Source organism: Nylanderia fulva, unplaced genomic scaffold (genome assembly GCF_048542155.1).
Source record: "Nylanderia fulva isolate GAGA-0341 unplaced genomic scaffold, ASM4854215v1 Scaffold209, whole genome shotgun sequence".
Classification (NCBI taxonomy): Eukaryota; Metazoa; Arthropoda; class Insecta; order Hymenoptera; family Formicidae; genus Nylanderia; species Nylanderia fulva.
Genome location: NW_028190274.1, coordinates 83,687 through 106,093, shown reverse-complemented (window position 1 = coordinate 106,093; position 22,407 = coordinate 83,687). Strand labels below are relative to the sequence as shown.

At 45.2% G+C, this 22,407-nt stretch overlaps 2 protein-coding genes across 3 annotated transcripts; one reads left to right on the top strand and one right to left on the bottom strand.

Moving 5' to 3' along the window:
* Window positions 1–363: 363 nt before the first annotated feature.
* LOC146723320 (dynein light chain roadblock-type 2-like) lies at window positions 364–2,102 on the bottom strand. 2 transcript variants are annotated; one of them, XM_085482480.1, is made up of 4 exons: window positions 2,007–2,102; window positions 1,473–1,628; window positions 1,011–1,345; window positions 364–937 (listed from the first exon to the last, which is right to left on the bottom strand). In XM_085482480.1, the coding sequence occupies exons 3-4, from the start codon at window positions 1,066–1,068 to the stop codon at window positions 726–728; spliced, it is 270 nt and encodes an 89-aa protein (XP_085338606.1). In that variant the 5' UTR covers window positions 1,069–1,345; window positions 1,473–1,628; window positions 2,007–2,102; the 3' UTR covers window positions 364–725. The 2 variants fall into 2 exon arrangements, with proteins under 2 accessions (XP_085338606.1, XP_085338607.1); XM_085482481.1 differs by lacking the exon at window positions 2,007–2,102 and adding an exon at window positions 1,843–2,000.
* Window positions 2,103–7,951: 5,849 nt separating this feature from the next.
* On the top strand, window positions 7,952–13,084 carry LOC114941942 (uncharacterized). Its single transcript, XM_029317143.2, has one exon. It carries the CDS (start codon window positions 7,952–7,954, stop codon window positions 13,082–13,084), a length of 5,133 nt encoding a protein of 1,710 aa, XP_029172976.2.
* Window positions 13,085–22,407: the final 9,323 nt, after the last annotated feature.

The following is a 22,407-nucleotide window of genomic DNA, read 5'->3' as shown; positions in this document are numbered from 1 at the left end:
ATAGCTCATACATTGTATTTCTACCATATATATAAAAAAAAGATAGGTAAATGTAAATAAATAAATATATATTTATGATATACAATAAATAAATAAATATATATATATATATATATATATATATATAAAATGTTGTATTTTTATTATATATATATAATTTTAAAATATCTTTTTTATATTCTATTGAATTTTAATACATACAATTTTGATTATATATATTTTAATTGATTATATTTATTAGTATTTTTATATTATCTTAAAAAGACTGCATATAATTATTTGTGCGACACTCTTATATGTATGTATAATTAATAGGGACCAACTACACATTTTTTTTTCCACTGAATAAAAACAATCTCAATATTAAAATTAAATTATAAAAAAGATACTGTGATATTTTATTGATGAGAAATGTACATTTATAATTGTATTAAATACAAAAATAAACATGTCATGAATTACTATATATACATATTTTCATAATTATCAACCTTAAAAATATAATATTGTTACCAAAGAAGAAAGCACTATTTAAAAACTCTAAAAGTTCATAATTTGTTAAATTAGTAATTAAATACTGCATTTTGTATAATTTTTAAGCTTTATTCTTTTATTTTTCTTTATTTAATTGAATAGATATTAACATCCAATGTAGCATACAGATTAAATTAACAACCAAAGAAATAAATCTTAACTTTGAAATATATTTTTGTTTCTTTTAAATATCAATCAACTGGATTTTGTACTACTATTAATATGAATTCTTTATCTGGTGCCATCATAATTTTATGTTTTTTGCTACGTATGCGCAAGAAAGTTAAATCATTTGTTGGATTCAAGTCACGTACGACAGAACGAGCTTTATCTGACAATTGGCTTATCAAACTTGCGTATTGAACTGTTGTCGTATTATCTAATGTTGACTTTATAGGAATACCTAAAACAGATATAATTTTATAAATTTTTGTTTACAACTACAAGTAAATCATGTCAATGATCTCATGTAATACCTTCTGCATTCACCACTATTGTTCCAACTACCCTTTTATGAGACTGAATTTGTTTCATAGTTTCTTCAACCTCTTATAAATTATTTCATCGAAATTTATTAATAAAATTTTTATTTTAAATATTCCAATAACGGAAGCAAATCATATGGAATAAATGCGTTCTTTAATTGTAGGCTGCATATGTGGTGGATGACTGTAAGTCCGACAAAATTCCAATATTCCATGGGAATCTATCAAAATCTATATTGTCATACTTAGCCAATGTATTACACAATATATTATGGTATATACAGGCCAGATGCTTGCAATGACACTGAGCAATAAGATCCTTGCCACTACAATCACAATGATAAAAATGATTAAATAAATTTAAAATAAATTTTAAAAAATATATTATTTTGATACAAAGTGTGTGATGAATAATATTTAATTTTGTATATTAATTATTGGATATATATGTACCTGCAATAAGAAAATGCCAGAAAAATTGTAAAATAGTTCCTACAGCACTGATATTAGATTTATCTTGTTAAGCTAATCGAATGCTGCGATGATAACTAGCCATTGCCCAACCCATGCTCACAAGTGAGCTGATAATGCTACCTGCTTGATGTACAACTGAAAAAAATATAGAAGCTAATTAAGAAAATTATTAAAAATATATGCATACTCATACATAGGCATTTATATAATTGAAATATTATTGAAATAATAGCAAAATATCTGATTTTGTATCACAGACTGTAAACTTGCACATAAATTATTATGACAATAAATTTGCAAATAATAACATTAAAATTGAATGTAAAAATTGAAATTGAAAATATCTAACCCCGCACGCTGTCAATATAGCGGAGGGCAACTATTATTAAAAATATATGCATACTCATACATAGGCATTTATATAATTGAAATATTATTGAAATATTATGACCATAAATTTGCAAATAATAACATTAAAATTGAATGTAAAAATTGAAATTGAAAATATCTAACCCCGCACGTTGATTGATTGAAAATATCTAACCCCGCACGCTGTCAATATAGCGGAGGGCAACTATCGCCGTCTGTTGTCAAAACGTGCGAGATGGACATTTCCAATACATGCATCTATTCATGTGTTGTGTACGTGTGATATATGTGTGCGCATGTGTTGTATACGTGTGAATACGTGTAGCACGATACTACTATGTTTGCGTGGTCGATGATGACAATGATGACGGGGACGTTTCTTAAAAGAAATTTTTCATATTTCGACTTTGCAATTATATATCTCTGCTTACAAATCACGTAGAGCAGAAATAAAGACACTTTTATTATATAATTCAAACTCAATCTATCGATTAAGTCTAGTATAAACTCGATTGCTTCAGCCGTTATTGAGAATTCGAAATATTATAAAGACTCAAATGTCCGACTCGCGTTAAGATACACGGTGTCTCGGCTACGCCCTTAACTGGTCGCGAGACACTACCGTGTCTCTTGATAAGGAATAAGCGAGTCTGAATCTCCCCCTTCCTCCCGAATCCTGGAACCGGCGAGCCGATCCGCGGCGTCGGGAAAGGTGAACCGTTACAAAGATAAAAGTTTACTAAAGACAGAACGTTTTTACCGTCTCAACTCTCAATCCCAAATGAGACAGTAATTCGGTGTTTCACCTTTATTATACATATCAAGGTCTGTTTACAAACCCTGGCAATTTTGGTAAAGAATCTATAACATTATTGTATATATCAGGCAAAAATTCAGTGTCATTTTGTAGAAAATTAACTGTAAAAACTGTGATGCCTCATATGTGGGTCAAACTAGCAGAAAACTGAATACTAGGATAACTGAACATAAAAAGCACATTAACAGAAAGTGTTCCATTAAATCAGTTGTTACTGATCATAGATTAGAGTTCTCCCATGAATTTGATTAAAGTGAAGTAAAAATTTTAGATAAAGAATCATATTATAATAAAAGACTTATATCAGAAATGTTATATATAAAAAGACAAACTAATGGATTGAATCTACAAAATGACACTGAATTTTTGCCTGATATATATAATAATGTTATAGATTCTTTACCAAAATTGCCAGGGTTTGTAAACAGACCTTGATATGTATAATAAAGGTGAAACACCGAGGTACTGCCTCATTTGGGATTGAGAGTTTAGACGGTTAAAACGTTCTGTCTTTAGTAAACTTTTATCTTTAGAAAAAACTGTGTCTATAAGATTTCGTATCTGATACTTGAAACTTCTATAAAATAATCACCAATTTTGTTTGAGTGAGTGTACAGTGCATTTTATTTGTCAAAAGTATAGTGAATAATTGGATATTATTTATTTAGATCTCCATTTAATGTCTAACAACATTTCAATATAATGATTCAATCAAGATATCTCCCTTGACCAATAAATCAGGAGGCCTATACACATAGTGATTACACGGCACGGTCGCTTGATCTCAGTATGTATCAACAATTTGCACTTGTCACACGCGATGACTTGTTTAGAAACATATGTAACGAGACAAAAAACTGACTTTTTATTATCTTGACATCGTTAATTGCCGTCTTTAATGTTCAATATTACATTTCAATTTATATAATATTTGTATTGCGCTGAGGAAGGCTCGAAATGTCAGCCGAAACGTTCGCTTTAATGTGTATTTCTTATGTATTTATTATTTCGTTTAAATGCGAATAAATGATCACTTCTTATTTATTTCTCGTTCCGTTCAAATAAAGTTTTTTAATATCAACTGACAACTTTGTTATGTTTAATAGCTCTTGTAGCCCTTCTTTGTTTGGTTAATTATTAATTTAACAGAGCTAATTACTATTTTTAATTAATATTAATGTTATTATAAGGAGAATTGGAGGAGAGTGAAGAAGATGTAGATTTTAAATCTGAATTAGAATTATTATTATCACGTTGAGGATTGAAACTAGGATTGCTGTTTGTATTGATTTGATTGTTTTTGTTTATAATTTCCTCTGTTGATTTATCCCTATTAATGTAATTATAATTAGATTTTTTATTATTATTTCTTTTTTTCTGTTTGTGGTTGATTAGCGGAGGTTGGTGGGTATAGGTTGAGAGAGGAGGAAAGGTTGTAGGGAGAAGAGGAAATGAAGTTAATGATGAGTGTTTGTCATAGGAGAGAAGAGAGGTAAGCAATGGAGGATGAGGAGAGAGATTAGGATTAAGAGGTAGCATAACTGAGGAGAAAGGAGTAGTACAAATCTTATCCGCATATTTGTTATGTAATGTAGCGAAAGAAGAGAGAGTGGGTTTATTGTATGGAAGAAATTCACTAAGAGTTGGGAGGGGGACGCCCCTGAGGAGACGAGACCATCCCTGAGTAACTACTAAGGAGCCATTCTTAATTAGCAAGGCAGCTCAGTGTGAGAGATGTTATAATAGGCCATTGTTTTTTAAATTAATTTTTGTTTCTTTAAAATAGGGCAAGTGATAGATGATGCTGCATGAGCTATGTCCTCTTCTATGAGGTTATTTCTTTTGCAATTAATGCAGGAAGGTAAATCTGAGCTATATTTACCATTTGTATGAGAAGAAGAGAGGTCGCCACATTTGTGACAGATAGCTTTAGAATCTAGGGCACGACAGATCTTTGCAATGTGATCAAAACGTTGGTATTTTTGACACCTTTTTACTTTTTGAATAAAGGATTCAAGAGCAAATCTTTTTCTCATATATATAACACTAGGAGGTACTTGAGCTGACTTGAATCTAATTAGATATGAGTCTGAGTCAATATATTTGGTGGATAAAATGTTGTCGCTGTTTCTAGAGTGAATACTTTTTTTAGGCGAGAAACTTCAAAAGGGGGAGTCCACATAATTTCCCAATCAGAGGGAGGGCGAATGTTAGCTAATAATTCTTCTGGAGAGTCATCATTGTCAACTCCCCTCATGATAAACTGCCTAATAATTTTAAAATTGGAATATATGTTATCCATATTTCTCTAGGGAAAGCTTGGGCAAGTTTCTTGTTAAAAGCATCTGCGAATTTGTTCGCTGAGGTGCCATCAGGAAAGCAGACAGAAAATTTGTTCCTTCCTATGGTCTTTAGGTCATATGCAGAATTAAATTAGTTTAATGTTTCAATAGCTTCTTACCGAAAGCAAGGATACCATAGGTGTCTGAGTTTGAGCGAGGATTTTTTTGTTACCTTGGTGATCCTTATTAGAATCACCACTCTCGTCCGAGTTTGAGTTTCCTACCTGAGATGAGGGGCATGTATGGAGGCTGCCAAATTCTCCATATGAATAATGAATGAAGTCTTAGAATCAATCGAGTACTTGTTGGAAAGTCTTGGGTCTAGTTGAATCTCAGAGAGAGGGTCAACCCATCGTCTTTTGATTGTCGTGAGTCTCATATCTGAAGTCATCTTTGCAACTTGTGAGGTCCTTGTTTTTTATGCGTCTCTCATGAATGATGCGACGCACTTTTGTTTCAAGGTATCTCGGGTTTACCGGGGAAGAATTGCCATCATCGTGGCAAGAGTCAGAAGGCAGAGGAGTGTTGATAGGGTTATTATTAGCCTCAGAATCCGTCTCTATATGATTTTAATCGTTCAAATTCATATTGAGAGAGAGGTATGTACTAATGAGAGTTGAAATCTGAAAGAGAGAGAATAAAGAACGGCCTCCCGGCAAAAGCACGGGAGTGCGTGTCTGCCAAAGAATCAAATATCACTACACCACGGTCGTACACACAAGTCTTGACACGAAGCCAAATTTTAATGGTGGGGGAAGGTTCACGCTTTGTCCACTAAATTAGGGGCTATTGCCGCCTCTACATGGCGCTAGTGACAAGGAATACTTTCCCCTCTAATGTAATTACATACGTTTTGAAGATGACCACATTTTTCTTTTTTTTTCTTATATTATTTATGTAACCTTTCTGACAGATATATACATACGTGTGTATTATCTATATTACGTTATATAATTCCTTTCTTTTTGGTTTTTTGTAATCAACAAATATTTTCATCTTTAACGAGAACAAATACAGCAACTGCGATCTATTTGCAACTTTTTTGCTGAATTTTTTAGGTATTTATATCCTTATTAACCTAATCTTTCTTATTTTATAAAATATAAATATATATAAAGATAAAAAGGAATTGATTGACCGACACTGACTAAGGTGAAAAATCTTTTATTAAAAAAGACGCAACGTTTCGACCCTGAATTGGGTCCTCTTCAGGCTACATAAATTATCACAGTTAAAAATACATCTCAGTTAAAAAGAAAAACAAAAATACCAGTAAAAATACAAAATTAGTACTATTCTTAGTCTCACTGATAGGTCCATCATTTTGTCTGACAGTAGATTTCATGCGCAAAATATATTGTTAGTAAAACAGATTCTTATTAACGACTGTTATCCAATGAGTCTAATTGATTCAATTATTAATAAAAGATTGCAGCTGCTACATTTGAAATCACAAGATAATTATCCACAGAGGGGAAAGAATTCTTTTAACACTTCCAACATGGTCATTTTTCCTTTTGTAAAAGGATTGAGTGACTATGTTCAACGAACATTAAATAGCTGTGGTCTGAGAGTTTTATATACTGTTAATAATAGATTGGACAAATTAATTAAAAAAGGAAAAAAACAAACTCCTTATCAGTAAAACAGTGCTCGGAATTAGTTGCTCTTTTCGAGCCGATTTCGCGAGCGACGGGGTAGATCTCCCCACTACCGTCGAGGCTCGACGGCGGAGTCGTCGTTACTCCGGGCAACGCTATATCTCAGGAGCGTCGCTAAACATGTTAAGTTGTACCTTCCGCCAAATCGTCATTATTATTACATAATTTATATTTTTGTTAAATAATAACTGAATATTAACTTAATATTAACTTAGCGTTGCCCGGAGTAACGACGACTCCGCCGTCGAGCCTCGACGGTAGTGGGGAGATCCACCCCGTCGCTCGCGAAATCGGCTCGAAAAGAGCAACTAATTCCGAGCACTGCAGTAAAAGAACAAATGTAGTATATAAGATTTCTTGTAATAATTGTGATTCCTGTTATATTGGGCAAACCAAACGTCATTTGGAAACACGAATTAAGGAGCATAACTTGAATATTAAAAAACATGATTGTTTGAAACGGATAATAGAAAACTACATGTGTAATAAAATATTATATCTTAAATAGAATATTCTAGAATATTCGCTTCCGATCGCAAATCAACAGGCATATCGTTTTTATATGTTTTTTTTTGGAAAACATATCGCGACACAAATTATCCTGTCGTACAAAAACACGCTCGAAATATAAACAATTAACGGTGTCGCAACCGTTCCGCCGAATAATTATATTTTATTGAGCATGCGCGGCTTCTCACGGGCGCCTCGTTTCGCCAATAATCATCGTGATCGCCAGCTCGCGCATGCTTTCTAACAGCCGTTGTTCTGTCAATTTTGACAGCGGCCAATTACGCGTAATACGCTCAGGTCACCTCGCGCAACTTTAAAAAGACGCAAAATTATTGGCGTTTCACACGAAGGTGGGTTCCGCTCCGGAAATTATAAAAGAGGAGCTCACACCCCGCTTGTGAGCTTTATCGCTTTTCCGTCGTGAAAACATATCGCAACCGCTTATCAGATACACCGCAAAATTCGTTGTCGACCGCCGCTATTCCGCATTTTGATTTTGATTCCGATTTCACTGTAAAATAATTAAAGTTTTGTAATAAGTTTGTTATAGTATTTTGTCAATACGTGTGTGATATTATTAAAGTCCTTGGTTTACAAAAAACTGACTCAGCCTTTGTGCAGCGCGATCCCTTGCTCACGCAGCGCGTTCGTGAACATATTTTTGGTCCTTCGAGCCGGATACGTCGCACCGGCAACCGCAAGTTCGCGAGCGTGACTTCTCGCGTGAGTGACAATAGTGCAGTTTCGTGTGCAGTCATCATGGATGTACCCACGCTGGTTGACTGTCAGCGTGAGCTTCAAGTCCGCATCTCACGTTCTGTGGAGTACTTGAAGAAGCTGGGCAGCTCCAATATCACCGCCAGTGCTATCTCCACACGCACCAGAATTCTAGATCAGCTGTGGACAAAGTTCGAGGCGCAGCATGACCTTATCCGTGCGGCCTTGAAGGAAAAGTTCAGTGAGAGCGAGTACTTTAAATCAGAGTTGCATGCTGATACGGAGAATTTCTACGTGTCACAAAGAAGCATACTAGACAGCTACGCTGAACACTATTGTGCAGCAAACGTACCTCCTTCGGCCGACGCCACGTCGAGGTCATCACTGCCGCGTATCAAAGTGCCGCCATTTTCTGGTGCCTACGCCGATTGGCCGTCGTTCCGAGATCTCTTTCTCTCCGTCGTGAGTGGCAATGCGATCTCCAACATCGAGCGCTTTCACCACCTGCGCTCATGTCTGACGGGGCAAGCTGAAAGGTTAATAAGGTCATTGCCTGTCACCAGCGACAATTACGATCGCGCTTGGGCGATTCTGGACAAACACTACAACAACAAAAAGGAATTGATCCGCTCCAACTTCGCCACGTTCATCGCCGTGCCGAAGATGAAGGGAGATACCGCAGAAGAATTGAGACGCATTCACAACGCCGTTACTGCCGCCGTCAATGGCCAGGAGAGCATCGGACGTCCAATCAACACCCACGGAATGGACCTCTTCAACTTCCTGGTCACCGAGCTGTTTGATGCACGCACACGTCTTGAGTGGGAGTCGTCCACGTCAGACTCATCAGAGCCGGCACAAAACGAGGCACTTGTGGACTTCATCAGCCGCCGGATCCTGACGCTCAATGCCGCACGACCGAAGAGCGCCAGCAAACCGCCCGGAGATGCTCCACGGGTAGCCAAGGCACACGTCACGAAGCACCAAGGAACCGAGTCGCCGCACTGTGCACTGTGTCGCGAGAAGCACACCTTGATGACCTGCCGAGATTTCAAGGCCAAGACTGTCAACGACCGCAAGGCATTTGTCGAGAGTAACAGGCTCTGTTACAATTGCTTAGGCAACCATTTTCTCTCTCGCTGCCAGTCAAAGAAGAACTGTCTGACATGCGACGCACGACACCACACGATGTTACACGGAGCACCCACATCGTCAGCGTCAACTGAAGCCACACGCGCCACCACACTGACCGCTACGCTGCAAAATCCAGAGTGCAAGGCCGTTCTTCTTGCAACAGCACGAATAAACATCGCCGATCGGTACGGATCACCACACGCCGTACGCGCTTTGATCGACCAATGTTCTGAGGTGTCGATCATTTCGGAGACCTTGGCACAACGTCTTCGCCTTCCTCGAGTCTCAACGGGCCTCTCCATTTTCGGCATCGGAGGGACTCGCTCGGGATCCGCTCGTGGCAAGGTCACGCTGCACGTAACGTCAGACGTGACCAACGCCAAACTCAGCGTGGTGGCCTTTGTGCTGCCCCGCATATCGCTGCAGCAAGGCTCGGTTTCGCGGGAAGAACGCAGCTGGCCTCATCTCAACGGACTCCAACTGGCCGATCCTCGCTTCTTAGACGACGACCCAGCTGAGCTGCTACTGGGAGCCGAGGTCTATTCCTTGATCCTCGAGGAAGGCCTCCGCAAGGGTGAATCAAGGATGCCGATCGCTCAGCAAACCAGCCTGGGATGGATCCTTTCTGGCGGCTACGACGCAGCAGCAGTCACGGGACATCGCCGCACCTTCCGGTGCACCGCCGATCATGACCTCGCCGACTTCGTTCGACGCTTCTGGGAGCAGGAGAGCGAGCCGATAACTCGGGCTTCACTCACTCCCGACGAGACCACGTGCGAGGAACTCTACGTGCGCACCGTCACGCGCACGCCCACCGGGAGATACATGGTGAGGCTGCCCTTCTCATCGCCGCCGACGACTCTTCAGGATACTCGCCGCCCAGCGGAGCACCTACTGAAAGCCATGGAGACCAAGGGCAGCCGAGATCTTCGATTTGGCGACCTCTATCACGGCTTCATGCAGGAATACGAGGACCTGCAACACATGAAGAAGGTAAATACCTCAACAACAACGGAGAATTTCAGATGCTACTTACCGCATCACGGGGTCCTGAAGGAATCGAGCACGACGACAAAGCTCCGAGTCGTGTTCAACGGCTCTCAGCGCACACGGGCCGGTACTTCGCTCAACTCGCAGCTGCTGACTGGGGCAAACCTTCTGCCAGCGCTCACCGACGTGTTGCTGCGATGGCGTTGGCACCGGTACGTCTTCGTCACCGACATCGAGAAGATGTACCGCCAAATCCTCGTACATCCTGAGGACTGCCGTCTCCAAACAATCTTGTGGCGTCACAACAAGACGGACGAGATCGGAGAGTACGAGCTGCAGACGGTGACCTACGGCATGGCGTGTGCACCGTTCCTGGCCATCCGAACTCTGCAACAACTTTGTGCGGACGAGGGAGCGCAGTTTCCTCAAGGTGCCACAGTACTTCGGCTTGATTGCTACGTCGACGACGTGGTCACCGGCGCGGACAACCTCGACGATGCCGTCAACCTCCAGACGGAGCTGCGCAACCTCTGCATGGCGGGCGGATTTCCACTGAGGAAGTGGGCCTCGAACCATCCAGAGGTCCTCACAGGAGTCCCACAGGAGCATCGGCTGCAGCAAGGACCACATTCCTGGGAAGGAGAGAGCCATTCGACATTGGGCCTGCGATGGCGTCCTCAAGATGACCGGTTTGCCTTCGCAATACATCCTCGGCCAGTCAGCAAATTCACGAAGCGACGAGTCCTCTCCGAAACTGCACGCCTATTCGACCCGATGGGCTGGCTCGCGCCTGTCGTCATTCGGGCGAAGATCCTAATCCAAAGCACCTGGCTTCAGCAACTTGATTGGGACGCTCCACTGCCGGCCAAGGATGCTCGACATTGGCAACAGCTGTTGGATCAGTTGCCGCTGCTCAGGCACATACGCGTGAATCGCTGGCTCAGCACCGACAACGATCACTCGAGGTTGCAGCTCCACGGTTTTGCTGATGCTTCCGAACGAGGATACGCCGCAGTAGTCTACCTCCGCACCACTGAAAGGGGAAAACCGTCAATTAATCTACTCATGGCGAAATCCAAGGTCGCACCCGTCAAGCAGGTTTCGTTGCCGCGACTTGAGTTGTGCGCTGCTAGCCTACTCACCACGCTCACGCTGCATGTCCGCGACATTCTCGGCTTGGCAACTACTCCAGTATATCTGTGGTCCGATTCCCAGGTCACGCTTCATTGGATCCAGGGACACGCCACTCGCTGGAAAACTTTCGTCGCCAACCGGGTAGCTCATATCCAGACACAGCTCCCGGACGCTCGATGGAGACACGTAGCCGGGAAGAATAATCCTGCAGACTGCGCATCGAGAGGAATTACTCCTGGAGAATTAATCAACCACGCATTATGGTGGACTGGACCTACCTGGTTGGCACTGGACGAGACAGCATGGCCCAGCTCAGAGGTCCACATCGCAGAGGATGACCTTCCTGAACAGCGCACCACCAGCCTGATGACCAAGGGCTCCGTCGTCGTCGAACCGGACATCCTTCTTCGGTTCTCTGCGCTTCATCGGCTGCTACGCGTTACGGCTTGGTGTCGTCGATGGCTCAACGTGGCGAGCCGGGAGGTCACACCTGGTTGTCCACTACACCCCGACGAGCTGGACGCCGCCCTACTCCAGTGGCTTCGAGTAGTACAGGCGCTCCACTTCCCGGACGAGATAGCTGCTGCCACCGCAGGACGCTCCGGCCCACCACGCAGTTCACTGATCAAGCTGAATCCGTTCATCGACGACCAAGGTGTACTGCGCGTTGGAGGACGTCTCAAACACGCACTGCTGCCCTACGACGAGAAGCACCCGGTGATCATACCGCCGGCCTCCTGGATGACGCGACTGCTGATCGAGTCCTGCCATCGTCGCTCTCTGCACGGCGGCGTCCAGATGACACTCGGTCTGCTTCGCCTTCGATTCTGGGTACCACGCGGAAGGACCGTCGTCAAGCAGCAACTGCATCGGTGCGTCACTTGCACTCGCTGGCGCGCTGCCACGCCACAGCCTCCAATGGGCCACCTTCCTCGGGACCGAGTGACGCCAACTCGACCTTTCTTGAGCACTGGACTGGACTACGCGGGACCAATTTCCATCCGGACCAGCAAAGGACGCGGACACCGCTCACAGAAAGGATACATCGCGGTCTTCGTCTGCTTTTGGTCGAAGGCCATCCACCTCGAGGTCGTCTCGGATTACAGCTCCGAGGCCTTCATCGCCGCCTTACGCCGCTTCGTCTCTCGCAGAGGACTGTGTACGGACGTCTACAGCGACTGCGGCACAACATTCGTTGGCGCCGATCGCACCCTGCGGGAGCTCTTCAAGGCGTCGACCTCCGAGGGCCTTCACATCGCCCGCGCCGCCAACACTCAAGGGATCCGCTGGCATTTTAATCCGCCAGCGGCCCCTCACTTCGGTGGTCTTTGGGAGGCTGCCGTGAAATCCACGAAATTTCACCTCCGCCGAGTAATCGGCGACACCACGCTCACTTTTGAGGAGCTTAGCACACTCCTCACACAAATCGAGGCGTGTCTTAATTCTCGTCCGTTGCAGGCTCTGTCAGACGATCCAGACGACACTTCAGCACTCACTCCAGGGCACTTCATCATCGGCGCGCCTCTATTAGCTATACCTGAGCCGTCACGGATCGGACAATCATCATCCACGCTGTCACGCTGGCATCACCTGCAGCTGATGCGAGACCATTTTTGGCAGCGGTGGTCGGCTGAGTACGTGCACGGGCTCAACCCCCGCACCAAATGGGTCAAGGCCGAGGCCGCACCTCACGTCGGGGACCTTTGCATCATCCGCTCGGAGCTCACCCCTCCGACTCGATGGCCTCTTGCAAGGATCACGAGACTGCATCCCGGGGACGACGGTGTCGTCCGCGTGGTCTCAGTACGCACCGCCACATCCGAATTCGTACGCCCGATCGTTAAATTGGTCATGCTCCCGGGCGCGGATCGTATTCCGGACACGAATAACGCGGACACGCCGTCCGCCGGCACGTAACACATCACTCATCAACGTTCGACACTCATTCACGAGATTTATCACATCATGCACTGTATCATTTGTCACACCTCATTCTCATCATGCACCACCGCACTTGCAATTGTTCCATAATCACCACACTGCACTACACGTTCGTCATTTCACATCAAACACACACTCGTTACTGTCTCAGCTGATCATCACATTCCACGCGATCACCACGTGTTTCCGCGGCTCAGCTGATCGATTCAAATTACACGCGATCATCACGTGAATCTCGCCGCGCCGGCGCGCCTGCCCCACCATCGATCACTATCGACTTGCGATTCCGCGACCGAAATACCACAAACATGTTGTCACTGCGCGACAAGGCGGGCGGGAATGTTTGAAACGCATAATAGAAAACTACATGTGTAATAAAATATTATATTTTAAATAGAATATTCTAGAATATTCGCTTCCGATCGCAAGTCAACAGGCATATCGTTTTTATATGTTTTTTTTGGAAAACATATCGCGACACAAATTATCCTGTCGTACAAAAACACGCTCGAAATAAAAACAATTAACGGTGTCGCAACCGTTCCGCCGAATAATTATATTTTATTGAGCATGCGCGGCTTCTCACGGGCGCCTCGTTTCGCCAATAATCATCGTGATCGCCAGCTCGCGCATGCTTTCTAACAGCCGTTGTTCTGTCAATTTTGACAGCGGCCAATTACGCGTAATACGCTCAGGTCACCTCGCGCAACTTTAAAAAGACGCAAAATTATTGGCGCTTCACACGAAGGTGGGTTCCGCTCCGGAAATTATAAAAGAGGAGCTCACACCCCGCTTGTGAGCTTTATCGCTTTTCCGTCGTGAAAACATATCGCAAACCGCTTATCAGATACACCGCAAAATTCGTTGTCGACCGCCGCTATTCCGCACTTTGATTTTGATTCCGATTTCACTGTAAAATAATTAAAGTTTTGTAATAAGTTTGTTATAGTATTTTGTCAATACGTGTGTGATATTATTAAAGTCCTTGTTTTACAAAAAACTGACTCAGCCTTTGTGCAGCGCGATCCCTTGCTCACGCAGCGCGTTCGTGAACAATGATACTTTTTATTCGGTTATCAGCAAACACAGAACGTTGTTTAACCATGATTTTGACGGGTCAAATGTGTCCATTTTACATAACAAAGTACATGTAAAAAAGAGAGAGATAAGCGAGATGATTTTCATCAAAAAACAAAAGAATTCCATTAATTTGCAAAGGGACACTGAAAACTTAAATGATATGTACGATATTATTTTAAATTTATTTTAGATATCGGTATTTTTATTAATTTTAATATCTCCTATTTTATTTTATTTCTGTTTTTATTTAAGTAGAGTTTATGTATAATTTGTTTTTACCATTTATAAAGTGTTTTAGAAGCGTTCCTATGTTTATATATTTTGTTTATTTAATTTTATTTTATTCGGTTGACTTCTATTTTTCTATTTTTCTTTTTAATTGTGTTATTTATTCGAGAGCTTGTCTGTGTGTCGGTTTAATGTAAAGTTATATGTCAAAATGAACACTGCTGTTCTTTTATTACTTTCAAGTTTGTCATATTCTGATCGGTTACAACAAACAGATACTATAATCATTTAGTTTACCATGTACTTTAAATTAACAGGTATTTTTTAACACTTTCTTATATGTATGATTTTCTGTCCGATTTTTACTGGTATTTTTGTTTTTTTTTAACTGTGATGTATAATTTAATTTTTGTAGCCTGAAGAGGACCCAATTCGGGGTCGAAACGTTGCGTCTTTTTTAATAAAAGATTTTTCACCTTAGCCAGTGTCGGTCAATCAATTCTTTTTTATCTTTATTTCAAAATTTCAACTGGCAATTGGATCACTTTTTTGTTATATAAATATATATAATTTTATATTAATAATTTTATAAAATTTTTATATAAAATAATGTCTGAGATATAGCTGTATAGCTTATCGTTTCTATTAATATTGTATTATTATATTAATAGTATTTTTATCATATAATAATTTATAATATTTTATTATATATTATACAACAGTATTTTTAATTATATTATATATTAATATATTTTATATATTATTTTATTAATTATTAAAAATAACACAAAATTTTTCATTAAATAAATTTAAGATTTTCTTTTTAGAAAGTACTTCACAGAATAAACAAATTATAAAACTTTAAACATATTAAGAATATTAAGTCGGCTTCTTAAATTTTAAAAACACAATATACACCTCCTTTATCTCGGCCAATAGAGCCACACGCGATGTTATTGCGACAATTAAGAAAGAAAATTTGGAAACTAAGGAATTTGTATCCTATGGTTGGGATCTCAGAAATTCCCCTTGTTTCCTCTCTTAACTTCCCGATTCAGCCGACTTTCGGACCAATATTTTTCTCGTCTATTTCTTTACAGGGGAAGTTAAGAGAGGAAACAAGGGAATTTCTGAGATCCCAACTGTTAGATATGCGTGAGATTATTAGATTTGCGCGCTTTAATTAATACGCGCACGCGTGTAGGCTCCGCGAATAAGCTCGCGACACGTGCGTGACGGTAGCGACTTCGAGGAGACAAGGAAGAGGTCTCAAGGGGGGAGCTCGAAGGAAGGAGAGATATAGAAGCGCCCGAGTGACACACACGCGGAGAACATTGTACACGTGTAACGGACTTTCTGTTTAAAGTAAATCCAATTCGAATATACTGAAGATAGTTATTTGGTGATCCTCTCATACACAACAAATTTGGCGACGAGGATGGGATCATTCTAATCTCGCGTACGTAGAAATATTTATTCGTACAAGACGTATATTCGTCGCTGCGGCGGATTCGGCTAATCGGTGCGTGATCGCCACGTGCTCCGGGCTGAACGGCTCATGCTACGTGATACAAGGATAACGGCGACACTGTCGTACGAGGACGTAAGCCAAAATCCAAAGTGCGGAGCAAAAGTTTTAAAACCGCTTAGGAGCAGATCATGGCACAGGCTACCATACCTGGATCTCTCGCAATCAAAGCATTTGACCCGGCGAATACGACATGGAAAAGATGGCTGCAACGCCTTCAAGGAGCTTTTATGATTTTCGGAATCAAAGATCAGGCTAGGGTCCCGTATTTGCTGCATTACGTGAGGCCCACGGCATTTGATATGCTAAATGATCGAGGCTGTTTAACTTAGTTCGTCTTTACCATCCATACTGAACGTTTTACGTGACACAGTATTTATATTGTAAATATGTAACAATGAAAAAAAAATTAATTATATATTGCACTAAAGAATTTGTAAGGTACGTTGTTTAAATTGTTATTATAATCTTGGTTTGCGCTTTACTTTCTTAAAAATCGAAATTCTTGTATGTACATCTATTGTATTTTTTAATGTTAATTTTAGACTTGATAAGGACCTAAACCTAAGGTCGAAACGTTGTCTTTTCTTGTATATGGCATCAAACTAATAATAATAAAAATTAATTTAAGCCAGTTGGGTCGTCTCACAGTTATTTTTAAAAATAATGAGGTTTAAAAAGGGAGGAAGAATGAAGAAAGTTGAGTGGAGGTGGAAAAGGAAAAGATTAGAGGAAGTGAAGGAATTCACTTATTTAAGATATAAGTTGCAAAGGAATGGGGAACAGGAGGCACAGGTAAAGGACAGAGTAAGGAAAGCAGGAGCGGTGATAAGACAGATGTGGGGAATGGGGAAAAGAAGATTTGCAGGAGATTGGATGAAAAGATTATGGCTAATGGAAAGGTTGGTGGGAACGGTGTTGAAATATGGGGGTGGAAGAAAGAAGAGGAGGCAAATAGAGGCAATGCAGGAAAGATGGATTAGGTGGACGTTAGGAATGAACTGGTGTACGCCGGGGTACATAGTAAGAGAGGAGATAAGATAGGATAAGGGCAGGAAGGAGAGTAATAGGGTACGAGAAGAAATTGGAGGAAGGAATGAGAGGAAGTTTAGCGAGGAAATGCTATGAGGATATGAAAAAGAGGGTAAGAGAAAGAAAGAAGAAAACGGTTTGGGAGGAAGAGAGGGCAAAATTCCTTGAAGAAAGAGGAAAAGAAGAGAAGGAAATGGAGGAAAAGAGAGGAAGAGAAGAGGAAGTATACGAGGGATGGAAGTAGAAAGACAGAGAAATGCAGAAGGAGGAAAGATGGGAGGGAATAAGAGAATTGAGATATAATAGATGGTATGGAGAATGGAAGGAGGAGGGATTACCGGGATATCTAAGAAAGGGATGGGGGGGGGGGAAATAGATGGAGAAGGATAATGAGGTTTAGAATGAACAATGAAATGAGAGGGGCGAGATACTGGAAAGAAGAGGGCAAAAGAAGATGTAGGCTATGGGGGATGAAAGAAGAAACATGGGAACAAATAATAGGAGAATGTGGCGGAGAAGAGAGTAAGGGAAATTGGTGGGAAAGGATGAAGGAAATACTGTAAGAGGGAGGAGAAGGGGAAGGATGGATAAGGGATTTAGAGAAAAGGAGGAAGAAGGGGATAGCTAGAAGGGGAAAAAGAGGAAGGAGGTATGAGGAGGAGAATGAGTGGAGGTATGAATGAGGTGTTGGAGAATGAATGGGGAACTGGACGCCGAGCGAGGAAATAGACAGGGACGACTCTTTCTCTCTCTTAATTAATTAGATAGATAGATAGATTAAGTTAGATTTAAGTTAATTTTAATTAGATATAAAAGTAGATTTAAGAGTAGTCATAAGTTAAATTTGTAAGAAGTTGTAAGATTCGGGTACGCTCCTTAAAAGCGCCTGTAATCCCTAAGGGGAGAAATAAATCATGAATGAATAAAATGTTTTATTATTATTATATAAAATATAAGTCTAAATTATTTAATTAATTTTTTATTTTTTTATTTAATTTATTCTAATTATTTTTGTACGAGAAAAATACTATTATGGATATACGTTTTATAATAAATTAATATATTTGTGTTCAAAAATTAGATTTGACCTTTAATTTTTATTTTTATTTTATTAAAATTAATAATTAACATATATACAATACTTTGTTTGGTGAAACACATTTTTCGGGTTTTAGCCGTTTAAAGGATGGGGATCCTTTTTTTTTTCTGTTACTCTGGGGAAACTTCATGGTACCACTCACCTCCGGGTAGAGGTGAGGGTTATGTGGGACTCTCTGCCTCGCCTGGCCGGTCCGCCGTAGCGGGCCGGAGAGTCGGGGCAGGACCTACCGCACTAAAACCCCAGAAGATGTCCTACTCGGGGCGTTGAATGGGGGGTGCCGGGGATGCTGGGAACCCATGCCGTCCCGGAAACCACCTCCTCGCCCGTTACTCTCCGGAGAGCCGCCTCAACCTTGCGGCCGAGACACCTCCCCGACCGCACAGTCAATGACTGTGCGGTATCGACGCGGTTGCGGCACGAGGCGACATCGACCTTATACCGCGCTCTTCCAAAGAGTTGGAGGAGCGGAGCCATGGCTCGAGAACTCCCGCTCGAGCCATCGCCCCTCGTCCCCCCAGTGTCGCAACTCCCGGACCCCCAAGAGGGTAGTCCGGTTCGGCGGTCACTGAGGGAGCCTCATCAGGGGGTTCCTCTCAGAAGGAGAGAAACCCCCTTCCGTGGACGGTGTTGCCCTCCCACCGGTGCCTTATGGCTCCCGGTGAGAGGGCCTCACACGTCACGTCTCCGTCCTTGAGAGGGGCCCAGGCGCCCCAGACGGGAGGGCGACGCCCGCTCGCCAGGGACACGTGCCCCCCTCTCCCCCGGTTGTGACTTTTCCTCTGCCCCGTTAAGAGTCAGAGTTCACCCGCAACCAGGGGGGGCCCTCCTTCCCGGAAGATGTGAGGGGGAGAGAGTGCGCCTAGGCGCTCCCATGTCCCCCCCGACACCCTCATCCGGCGTCGATTGTCGACGCCGGTATATGGCGGGCCCCCCGACCCCCACCGCCGCGGGCAGCCGCGCCCATGGGCACGACCGCCGACGACGGAGGGGAGAGGGGAGGCACGCCCCCGCCTGAGGTGCCGTCAGGCACCTCGGACCCCCGAGTCGATGCCTGGCCGGTCGTCGGAAGTCCACACAAAGTGGACACCTTAAGCCGGACAGGCACCCCACCTCCTTGTGGCCAGGGGAGCCGCAGCGATAGCAGCGGCTGCCCCTGTCCACCACCGAGGTGCATCGGCGCCATGTATGACTCTCATACAGGCACCGATAGCACCTCGCCCTCTTCATGACGTTGGCGACAGTCGCCCTGTCGCCAACTCTCCTTTTACCGCCTCGCCGGCAGTCTCCCTCCTTCTTTCTCTTCCCCCCTCCCCACTCCTCTTCCTCTTGACGACTTTTGCCCATTCCCCCGGAGTCTTTCCCCTGTTCTCCGTCTCCGTCCGTCCGTCCGTCTCCGTATCCGTCTCCGTCGTCGTCGTCGTCCCCATCTCCATTCTCGCCCCCTCCCCCGAAGCCCCTCGGGTCACCCCTGCCGGACCGGACGCACCCTCCATGAGGCGCCTCTCGATCAGCTCCAGCCGGTCCGAGTTGGCCGCCAGTCTCGAGGACATGTCCTCGAGCCTGGCCACCAACTCCCCCGGCAAAGGAGCCTCCACGAGAGGCACCCCCTTCTTTTTCTCCATCGCAGGATGGAGATCCTTTTTTTTTTTTTTTTTTTTTTAACGCTGGGGAAACCGTCATGGTACCGCACTCCCCCGGGTAGGGGTGCGGGTTATGTGGGACTCCTTGTTCCCCTTGATCGAGCCACGAATAGTTCGACCAGGGGGCCCAAGACCTACCTCACTAAAACCCCAGCGGGTGTTTTGCTCGGGCGTTGGATAGGGAACGGCGAGGATGCTGGATTCCATGCCGTCTCGCCGCCCCCCCCCCCCGCCAAGCCGTCTCCGGGAGCTGCCTCGACCTTGCGGCCGAGACCCCTCCCCGACCGCACAGTCAGTGACTGTGCGGTTTCCTCGCGGTTGCGGCGCAGGGCGAACACCGGCCCTACGCCGCGCCCTCCCAAAGAGTTTGAGGGGCGGGGCCATGGCTCGAGAGCTCTCGCTCGAGCCATCACCCCCCGCCTCCAGAGTGGTGCTCCTTCCCCCTCCCAGAGGGAATGGGGATTTGGCATTCACCCTGAAGGCCCTCACCAGGGAAACCCTTCCCTGAAGGGGAAGGGGCCCTCTACGGCGTTGATGCCATGCCACCGGTGCCTCATGGCTCCCGGTGACAAGGCCCTCCCGCCGCATCTTCGTCCATGAGGGGAGAGGTCGCACCCCACAAGGCCGGGCAGAGCCCGACCCCGCGGACGAGCGACCCCTCCCCTCGGTCCCCCCGGTTGCGGCTCCCTCCGTTTCCTTAGGAGTTTGGAGGGATTTGGCCACAACCGAGGGGATTTCCCTTCCGGGCGCGCAACCACACCCTCTGTGGGGGTGATGCGTCTGCGCGCCCGGCTCTCGTAAAACTCTCGGGGGGAGAGGAATTCTGGGAATTTATTTGTCCCCAGCCGCCCCCCCCCCCCCCGGGAACCTTATCCTGCGTCAAAACTTGACGCAGGTGTGTTGGGGGCGAACCCCCCCCCGATCCGCGCCGCCACAAACGAGCGAGCTCGCCGACGGCGCGGAAAGGGAGGGCCCGGCCCCGCCCTCCACGTTTGCTCTCTTTTTCTTTCGGAGGTTGTACCCCCCCCCCCGACCCCCGCCGCCATAGACCAGCAAGCCCGTCGATGGCGGGGGAAGGGGAGGGGGCACACCTTTTCCCTCCGTATTTCCTTCTTCTCCTCTTCTTCTTCTGGGGGCGCCCCCCCCCCCGATCCCCGACACCACAAACGGGTAAGCCCGCCGATGCCGGGGAAAGAGGAGGCACGTCCCTTCCCTCCATCTCTCCCTCTCTCTCTCTCTCTCCCTTTCAGCTTCCTCCTTCTGCAGCATAACCTTGCTGCAGAAAGAGGAGAACGCCTTCCAAGATTCTTCATTATCTGTCATTGCCCTCACTATCGAGGGCAATGACAGATCCATCCCCACCGCGGCCACGAGCTCCGCTCTTTCACCCGCCCAGGCAACACACTCGGCGAGTGTGTGCTAGGCGGTATCACGCTCGTGGCCGCAGTGATGGCACCGCGTTGTGCGCTCCTTCCCAATCCTGTGCAGGTACTCACCGAAACAACCATGTCCGGTGAGTACCTGCGTCGTGTGGAAGGACACCTCTCCTTTGGCCCTGTCTAGCCAATTTTCCAGACAGGGCCGTATAGCCCCAACGGTGCGCTGTCCTGGCAGCCTCGGATCAGCGAGGCTGTCCCTTTATTTCTGGATCAGCGCCCGTCGGGAGTGGACCCTCACTGCCCGCCGGAGACCATCCGTTACTGTGACGCCCGCCCGCTGATATTCGCGTGTACGCGTGTACACATCTGCGTACATGCGGGCGAGCATCTCCACGGGGGGCACTCCGGAGAGTACCCCCACGGCTACCCAGCTCACTGTACGGTAGTCCCGGCATATCCTATTGGCCACCTGCCTCTGCAGCTGCCTCATGGCATCTCTTGGGCCGCGGGTGGCCTCCAGGCATTTTACCCATACCGGGGCTCCGTACAGGAGCATGGCATAGATGGTACCGGCGTACAATTTTCGGACACTCCCGCCAGGCCCCCCAAGGTTGGGCAGCAGGCGCTGCAGCGCCATTGCTGTCTTCTCCACCTTGGGGGATATACGGCGGAAGTGCTCCCGAAAGGTCCACTTACTGTCGAGGTGGAGGCCCAGGTACTTTAGACAGGCCCCCACCTCTATCGAGGTGTCCTCCACACTGATGTAGGCTCGTGGTGGCGCCCCATGAGAGCCATCGTGTAGAAAGATGGCCTCAGTTTTTTGGGGTGCCACTTTGAGGCCCATCTGCCTCACAAGTCGCACAACGCGGTGTACTGCAATATTCGCTCGAGCGGTTGCATCTTCCCACGAGTCTCCCCCGGCCATCACAAGTGTGTCGTCAGCGTAGCACACCGTGTGACAGCCGGAGGGGAGGGCCTGCCGAAGAACATTGTCATACGCGAGGTTCCACAGCAGGGGGCCAAGTACCGACCCCTGCGGAACCCCGCACGTCATCTGACGTTTCTGTTCTTCGGCGTTCCGATCGGTATAGGCCAATCGCCTGTCCCGGAAATAGTCCGCCAGGATTGACACCAGATATGGGGGGACCCGGTGGTACTCCAGGGCCGCCCCAATCCGGTGCCATGGCAGGGTGTTGAATGCGTTTGTTATGTCCAAGGACACAGCAAGCAACACCCCGCCCTCCTCCGTTACGGCCTCCGAGATCGAACGGACCCGAAGAATCGCGTCTATCGTGGACCGTCCGACCCGG